The sequence below is a fragment of the Chelonia mydas genome, chromosome 3, assembly GCF_015237465.2.
Source record: "Chelonia mydas isolate rCheMyd1 chromosome 3, rCheMyd1.pri.v2, whole genome shotgun sequence".
NCBI lineage: Eukaryota > Metazoa > Chordata > Testudines > Cheloniidae > Chelonia > Chelonia mydas.
In genome coordinates this window covers 198,867,999-198,877,353 of record NC_057851.1, presented here as the reverse complement: position 1 = coordinate 198,877,353, position 9,355 = coordinate 198,867,999, and the positions used below count along the sequence as shown (strand labels likewise).

The 9,355-nt window shown below is 42.0% G+C and overlaps 1 protein-coding gene across 1 annotated transcript in view; it reads right to left on the bottom strand.

The window, feature by feature from the left end:
- Positions 1-571: 571 nt before the first annotated feature.
- Positions 572-9,355, bottom strand: part of LOC102940755 (bifunctional protein GlmU-like) — a 74,640-nt gene continuing 65,856 nt past the window's right edge. The window contains exons 2-4 of the mRNA XM_007063157.3: positions 8,866-9,048; positions 5,209-5,416; positions 572-706 (exon numbers count right to left, since the gene is read on the bottom strand). Coding sequence (XP_007063219.3) covers positions 654-706; positions 5,209-5,416; positions 8,866-9,048 — 444 coding nt within the window. The 3' untranslated portion in view covers positions 572-653. The remainder of the gene's footprint in view (positions 707-5,208; positions 5,417-8,865; positions 9,049-9,355) is intronic.

The following is a 9,355-nucleotide window of genomic DNA, read 5'->3' as shown; positions in this document are numbered from 1 at the left end:
TGGGACTTAGGAGCCTAAATACCTTTGAGGGTCTGGGCCTTAGTGCCTCCTGGGAAGGGCTGAGTGTCCACCTGATTCAACGGGAGTTGAAGTTGCTTAACACCTGTGCGAGCCCCGTGTTCTGCACTTACAGAAGGGATGGCTCTGATGCTCGAATGGGTGTCTTCCATCTCTAACGTCTTTGCTGCTGCCTGGTAAACCCCATTGGAGGCTCTCCAGCAGGAGGGTAGCAATAAGGCATTGCTAAGTAAGAGAGGGAGGTTTAACGATGAACTCTGGATTCAAAATGGCCCAGGCCCCAAACCTGAGGTAGGTGGGGTTTTGTGCAGGTTGCAGGAGTCTTTCCACATAGATCAGCTTGTAGGATCGGGGCCCAGGACAGCAGAAGCAAAGGATTTGGTTTCCAGGGGACTCCCTCCTTCGCAAAGTGGCACCTAGGCCCAGATCCTGAAAGGTCTTACGGCTTCTAACTGCCATGGAAATCAATTAAATGTAGGAGCCTACATCCCTGGAAGAATGTGGTCCTTCAACACCCATGTGAGCTCCTATGCAGAAGAGAATAGGAGATGGATGCAGAGAAAAGAACATCTTTATTGTTGATACCAAAACACAACTGCACACTTTAGATGATGACACCGCCGTTCCAAAGCAAGTTATTGTCTCTTTGGAGCATTTACAATTCGAGTGACGTGGTCCACGATGCATACTGGAAAGAGAGAAAAACTTAAGATAAAAGATGTGTATTTATCCATCCAAAGAAAAACAGTATCTCAAGGATCTTTTATTTTCTTGGGATTTGGGGAATGGAGAATGGCATGAGGAGGGCACTTTTGATAGATGATAAGTGGTTTGCAATCTTTTTGGTAGGGATGACTAAGGTCCCAGTTCATCAAAACACTTAAATGTACACTTAACTTTAACACTGATTCAATGCGACTTAAGCAGCTACGAGATGCGTTGCTAAATAAGGATGGTCTTAGGTATGCACTTAAAGTTAAGCACATGCTGAAATATTTTGCTGAATATGGTCTTAGTTTTAAAGAAGGCAAGTCAAATATATCTAGGATTTTCCCTTACATTAATACATTTTTAATAACAGCATTTTAAAGCTACAGGAGAGGTGCTTTCCACAGATATGGAGAAATTAAAAAAAAATTAAGGTATAAAAATAAAACTAATAGAAAAAATGCCTCTTCTAAATATAAAAATCTAGAAATTGTTATGAAATGAAAAACTAACAGTAGAAAAAGTTTGTGGGTATTAAACCATAAGGAATACAATGTACAATAATGCACAAAAATAAGGAAAGGAAAACCCTTTTTAAAACTGTTTTTCTACTTTTGAGTATTTTCAATATTAATGTTTAAATCCTCAGATGGAAACCCGGGCCCCATTAAAATCAATGGGAGCTCTGCCATTGGCTGCAATGGACCAGGATTTTGCCTTCAGTAGCTGGTAATTTCATTCTTTCTTAAATAAAGAGATATCCATTAATTAATGCTAAACTATGACAGAAAACAACACATGACACCGACCGGAACATTCAATTAATTGTGATTGCTATTTACTAAAACTTCTTAGTCATTCATGATCTTAAAAGGACAATTAAAATAGTTTAAAATATTGTTGGGGAAATGAAGGCCGAAATAAATTGTGGCTGCCTGTAAATATCATTGCCCATGTAAGGGCAAATGATCAGCAAAATTACCTGAGGTATGTCCCCTTTATTTTGCTTAAATTAAACATTTTAAATATTTCTTAAATAAGTTCAATTAAGCTTCCTAATTGATCAGCATATACTTATTATTCCAGTATTTACCCACAGCCCACCACAATGCTAGGCTTTACCAAGAACAATTACAGCCCATGGTTTTTCCATCCTTGCCAAGTACCCTGCAACCATCATACGTAAACAGACCCTGCAGATGTCTCAGGGCAAAATAAATGACTTCCGGATGTTAAGAAAAATAAATGAATTCATTCATTCATGCAAAAGTGAAGGGCACATTGTTTTCATCCTTCAAAAAACACAACACCCTATGTATCCTAAGGTATCAATGAACAACAAATTCATTCTATTATGACACAAGAAATCTAAAACAGACGAGACTGCAAAACAAATTCATTTTCTTTTCTCCATGCTCAGATAAATGTTCTAATTTCTTATTAAGTCCCCTGACAATATAATTTTTGAAAGTATCTTTATGGTCAATTAGAATTCAAACCACACACAAACAATTTTTTCTGATGCTTTCACCGCTTAGTCTAACTTCTCAGATTAAGATGGTTTCCTTAGCTTTATCGTCTTCTGTAACAATGTGTGTAGAACGCATCTTGAGAACGTACTTTCAGCCAGGCTGCAGATGCACATAATCTCTGTATTCCCACAATGAAACAGAAAAGGTAGCACTCTTTGCCAAGGGAACAGGAATAACTATTTAAACAAAAACCCAGCCTGTCATTTCCATTTTTCCTTTAAAAAAAAAGAAAAAATCAGACTAGAATATAAGCTTGGAAACGCTGGCTGAAAGCTAGACCCTAACTGGAATCTACAATTCAAAGTCAGGCAGCAAACAAGGACTAATGGAATCCAGTGGTCTGGCTCACTCCCCTCCTATTGGAAAACCCACCCCAGGAACTGAAGGGGGAGGAAATCGCCGCATGATTTCCTCACATTTTTCTGCTAGGTGATAGAAGAGGCCATGGGACCAACTCCCCCAAACCTGCAGATCCCCTGAGATCCATGGTGATCCCCAGGGAATCAATTACCATTCAAAGCCATCACCTCAGCCATGGATCCATGGTGTCCAGACTCCCTGGCAAAAGGACTCATGCTACCAAGGATTATCCCTAACGACATAATCTCCAGGATGCCGATCGGGGTGTCCCTATACCTACAGTGTGGGCTGTATTGTATTTCCTGAGGATTATACTACCTCTGTAGGGCATAGGGTTAAGGGGGAGTGAGATGTGTGGTCCTCTCAGCCCTACCCATTCTCACCCCAAACCAGCTCTCTGTGAGGCCTGGGAGAACAGTTAATTGACTTCAATAGGGACTCATCGAGCGAACAGGCGAGCAGGATTTGGACTCCCATTCAACAAACCATCCTCCTTTACCAGAGCACTTACGCACATACTTCAGATGAAACAACTTGGCTGACTTGGTACCGGGGTCCTGAGGGCCTGATCCTGAGAGGTTCTGAGCACCTGCAACTGTCCCTGGAGTCAGGCCTCCCATTTTACACCCCCAGAAATGGACACGTGTGAGCTAATAAAAGTCAAATGACCAATTCTGCCACTCTCACTCGTGCTCTTGACTCCAAGAGGAACCTTACTGACACCAGGGGAGCTATTTTCAGAGGCAGGCACTACTCAGCATGGATAAAGGGTGATGGAATTTGGCCTCACATCAATAGACTCCATTACCGTCTAGTTTTATACTGGTCAGTTCTTTGGAAGAATTAATAAAACAAGAATTCAAAGCTCAGCCCGACCGCTTGGTCATCAAGGATTAATTTTATTGCGTTAAGGGCCCGATTGTGCAAACACTTGGGGTCTGATTCTCATTTACACAGAGTGCCTTTTACACCACACTGGCAATGTAAATGGACCTTAAAGGGGATGTTTGTACAGCACCCAACACTGTGCAGCCCCAATCCCAACTGGGGGGACTTTGGACACGATATTATTATCATGATTGATAATAATAATATATTAATTGCCAATGACGTGTAGAGGGGGCCTAAGTGTAAATCAGAATCTGGCCCTTAGTATAGTCCCATTGGACTACACTCAGCTTTCGGATTTAGAACCTAATGTAACAAGTCTTCATTATATATCCCTCTTCCATAAAGTTTGTTCTCTCACGCACTCCCACACACCCATATAACATCACATGCCACCCATTACTTCCAACCTATTACAATTCCCCATTGGACAACTTATCCTGAACCAAAAATGTAGCAGGTAAACAAAATTAATTATGTTAATATTTCCAATATATTTACCCCGGTTAATTCTTTCAATAAAAGATTCCCCCACAAAAACCAGCAAAACATATTGATGCTGAAGCTGAAGGTAAATTTATATGTGAAAGACACATCCTGATACAGACAGATTAATTCAAATAGTTTTAATCAGGGAATGTCACAGTGAATAAAAGAGTATTTACTTGGAAGGGAAACACTTTAAAGCAAAAATAACTTGGAAATATTAGCTGAGTTTGAAGGGGGGTGCCATTCCATCCGAACGGAGTCAGAAATTAACATTTCTGCATTCTGCTAAGTACAGCAGACAGGAAACAATCAACAGGTACCGCCATGCCATTGTGAAAAAATGTACAAAGCATGTCCGGTATTAATATTAGACTCCTACTACCACCAAGTATTCTTAAATCAAAGGAACTCTTTAAGAAAACAAACCCAAACTATGCACCACAAATTAATTCAGATCACATCTTTAAATCCATTTTGAGCCAAGCCAGAAGTCCACCCCTTCCGTCAGCTGTTGACTTTCTAAGTGTCCCAGACAGCTGCATGTCTGTCTATAGCTCCCTGAAATGACTTGTCTTGCCCAGATTTCTTAAGACTGCTGACTTCTAATAGCACTCCCTGACAAAGGCTCCACTTTGAGGAGGAGATATGCTAGGCTGCCAGCCAGGATGCTGCAGAGTTCAGGGGCCAGGACCAGGCAGTGCAATCGTCCCTGACTGCCTCTTTAAAACCATGTCACGCTCATGTGACAACTGCTCCTCTGTGCTTGTTTGAACTGTCCCTCCCAATTAGTGGTAATAAGTGACTCTGTAAAGATGAGCAAACATAGTGCATTCATTAGCCCTCGCCAGCCCCCACCGCCCCCCTCCTTCCTGGCCAATCAGTCCCAGAAAATCCCCAGGGCACAACTCAGTTAATACTTGGAGGAAGCTAAACACATCTTGTTTGGAGTGAACAAGTGCTGGCAAAAGGCAAATTAATGACAAGTCATTTGAAGAGTTTGCCTGAAATTATTTTATTCTGTCCACCCACTGAAGAATTGATTATTCTCTGCGTGAAAATATGTCTGAATCAATAAGCTAAAAGCTAAGAGAAAGGAAGGCATGCTCCAACCCCATTTATTTAATCCACTTTTTTTGAGGCATGGCACATAATTTACAGGGCAGAAATTACTAAGCCTTTTCAGAGCAAGAACTAATGACAAGTTCTGGAAAACCTGTGCGATCATCCATCTCCCGGGTGAACTGCAGGCCTGTGCATTCGCCGATCACTATCTCAGATGTAGTGAAGACTTCCAAGTCACTTATAACATGCCCTCCGACAGTCTTCCCATCCTTATCAGACAGGCAGATGTGGAGATGAGGTGCTTTGTTCAGGGTTCCCACCAAGGAGACGATTTCAAACCTCTCATTTAGATGAATAATCTAACAACAATTAAAACAGCAGAACTGGATGTCAGTTGCCAATATGGTGTACATTGCTTTATTCACATTCTGGTATCAAGGACATCTCAATAGGCTGACACACATTCATTCTAGGTTTCAGAGTAGCAGACGTGTTAGTCTGTATCCACAAAAAGAAATGGAGGACTTGTGGCACCTTAGAAACTAACACATTTATTTGAACGTAAGCTTTCGTGAGCTACAGACTCCAACGAGAGACTGCTGAATTGGAATTAATTTGCAAACTGGACACCATTAAATTAGGCTTGAATAAAGACTGGGAGTGGATGTGTCATTACACAAAGTAAACCTATTTCCCCATGTTTATTTCCCCCCCTACTGTTCCTCACACGTTCTTGTCAACTGCTGGAAATGGCCCACCTTGATTATCACTACAAAAGGTTTTTTTTCTTTCCTGCTGGTAATAGCTCACCTTAAGTGATCACTCTGGTTACAGTGTGTATGGTAACACCCATTGTTTCATGTTCTCTGTGTATATACAATCGCCCTACTGTATTTCCCACTGCATGCATCCGATGAAGTGAGCTGTAGCTCACGAAAGCTTATGCTCAAATAAATTTGTTAGTCTCTAGTGCCACAAGTCCTCCTTTTCTTTTTACATTCATTCTAGAATCTTAAGGAGAATCAGGCCCCTTTCAGAGACCCCAAAGTGGACATCCAAAAATGGAGACACCTCAGTTTACTAGTCACTTTTGGAAAGGCGGGTCAGTATACCTAACAGAAGCTCTACTGGTATATATTCAAACCATTTGAAATAACCACCTGAAAAAGAGTACTGAGAGTTACTTTGGGCCAGATGATCATAGCGGGGATATAATAGGTGAGTAACCATGCATGCAAATAGGTAGTGTGGTATACAGATATAGGGGTCTGAGAGTGCAACAGATGTGTAAGCAATTTAGCAGGCACAGCTGTTGGCTTTGCTTAGGAAATACAGGTCTTCATGTTTCAGCTCCCCTAGCAGTCAGGTAAGTCACCCCTGGGGAAGCTGAATGAGGGGGGGATGTGTGGAGCGGCAATGCCAGAGAGTAGCATAGAGCGTTAGAATTCTTTTTGCGGAAGCACTCAACGTTGGGGGGGGGGGAAATCACTAGAATGTTGGAATTCAGCTGCCAGAAGTGGAGCAACATGGGAAAGCACCATAATATCTTGTTTTCCTTTGACCTGCCAGCTTGACAAGTACTCGGACTCTTTGGATTACTCAAGCCTAGACCTGGCATAATTCCAGCTATGCATGACAATTTGCCATCACAAAATGCCTTTGATACAAAGAATTCAAAGTGCCTCCCAGACATCACTGAATTACTGGAAGCCTCCCAGCAACACGGGGAGGTAGGGAAGCCCTGAGATTCCCATTTGCCACCCAAGGAACCCGAAGGCCAGAGTGGTTCTAACTTATTTAAGATCACACAGGAAAGAGAGTGCCCAGGCTGCAGCTCCGCATCTTAACAAGTCCATTCTTCCTCAGAGATGTAGTCGCCTCTCTGCCACTGGTTTGTCATTTCTGGGTGCTTTGGGGGATGGAAAGTGACAGGTGAGTAATCGGTGAGGTACCCCTTTGAAAATCTTCTGCATGCTCCATAGAACCCTGAATTTTCTAGGACATTAAACCCTTTTGCCTTCCAGACTCTTTCTTGCAGCTGTCATTCGTCTTTGAGGGGTGTGGATGGGAAACCTTTGGAAAACATCAATATCACTCTTTCATTGTCAAAAGGAATCACAGTTGAAGGACAAAAGATGCATTCCCTGCCCCAGAAGCGCCTGTCATTCATGGACAGGAGAGCCAAAGAGTGGGAATTATACTGGGTCTCCTGAATGGAAATGCAGAGAACTACCATTAAAATACCAACCGAGCGATCTTTAGTGTTCTTGTAAACAGCTTCTGTTGCAACTGTAACTTAGATGGAAACAAAAGAGCATTCCCAGCTTGTTCAAACACCAAATTTTTAATCATTATTCACATATAGTCTCTGTTTATATTGCCAACAAAGGAACTTTTCAGCAACATGGGAAAGATGCTGTTCAACAAATTTGCACTTACGGGAAACTCAGGGTCTTGGAATAGTTTGTTGCCACTGCATGGACATTATATACACACATGCACAGGCATGCATACACCCATGTGCACACACCACTCACATTTTAGAAACTGACTAATGATTTTGGGTGCTGCTGCTTCGGAGTGCTCTACCTGAGACTCACCTCAAAGGGCTCTGATTTTTAAAGGACAGGTGCCCAGCGCTTTCTGAAAATCAAGCCCCATTAGTGGGCACCAAGTGGGGCCCCTCAAATACCCAGATACTCAAAATCACTAGCCCCTTTTAAGTAGGCTTGTACATTTGTCTCTTCCAGTAGATTTATTAACAAAGGGGAAGCCCATATGACTCACACCTGGCTTAGAAATAATGCACAATTGTTGTATAATCCCCAATTTTTACATTGATTTTTCCTTGGTTCCATGTAGCATAAAACTCCCATGGCGACATAGTCCTGGAGCAAATATGTTAGATTCAAGGGTAAGCTCTCACTGATTTAAAAACAAACAAACTCCCACTCACTGATCTCTCCTCCATACAATAAACAGCAGGGCATTTATGTTTTTTTTAAATCTAGAAAAAGTAGCATTTTTAATGATCAATTATTGTTATTTTTATTATGAACAACAATATAAAGACTTTGGGTTCTACTCCCAGCTCTGCAAAGGTCTGTCTACACCACAGTTAAAAACCGGTGGCTGACCCATGCCAGCTGACTTGGGCTAGCAGGGTTTAGGCTAAGGGACTGTTTAATTGCAGTGTAGATATTCAGGCTAGGGCTGGAGCCTGCGCTCAGGGACCCTCCCCCATTGTGGACTCCCAAAACGCAGGCTGGTTGCAGGTTTTCTGGCCAGTACCTCTGTTCCGTGGCCCGACAGGACTTGGCTGGTAGCTCTGAAGGGAGAGCCCAGCAATCTTGGCCACAGAGACACTTCCCCCTTCTATAAATACTAACAGGAAGACATTTTATTGTTCACATAAGCCCGTTAATGGACCCAGACACATGATCGAAATGTCTATTTATAGTTTAAGAAACATCCTTGAATATTGAACTAGTACCATCTAATTTACCTCAATGCTTAATTAAACACACAGCAATAAAGATAACACACTTACTGAGAAAATATGGTTTATGGGCTATGGCTAGACATAGAACAGAACAGATTTAGAGATCTGCTTGCCGTGCTGCACTGAGGGCCTGATCCTCAGCTGCATCGACTTGAGGGAAGCTATGCCAGTTTACACCTGCTGAACATCTGGCCCTTAAACTTCACCGTGAGTTAATCGGGAACAGAACACATCTCCAGGAAAGCTCTGTGCACACATCAATTTATGCATATGCATTGCTAAGACATCACTACATGTGTCAGGTACCTGATTAGTATTCGAAGCAGTGGCGTTGGCCAGTCTCAGCGTTGCTTTGGTGATGCTTCCCACACAAGTCATGACAAATGGAGCTTTTAGCTTCTTATCTTCTACAAATTTTAACAAAGAGGTGACAATGTCTTCCCCAGGCCCCAAACGGAGGGCATAAACAGAAAAGGCACTAGGTCCAGCCTGTGTAGAAGAGAAGTTTACAATGGTAATAGCTCGTACTTGACTTCCTTAATAAATCTATCCTTTATAGCCTAGTTTCAGTGGGTCAGCAGAGTATATCAGAATATGTTAGTAAATCCATTTTTATTGCATGATCTTCGAGCAGCCCTCTTTCTGTGATATTATCTCTCATTTTGAAGCAAGTGTTAATTGTATCTCCTCGAGGCTCCTTGTGCTAGGCACGCTCCAGACACATAGTCCCTAAGAATTTACAGTCCAAATAGACAAGATAGTCAAAGGGTGGGAGAAAAAGAAGTACTGTCATCCC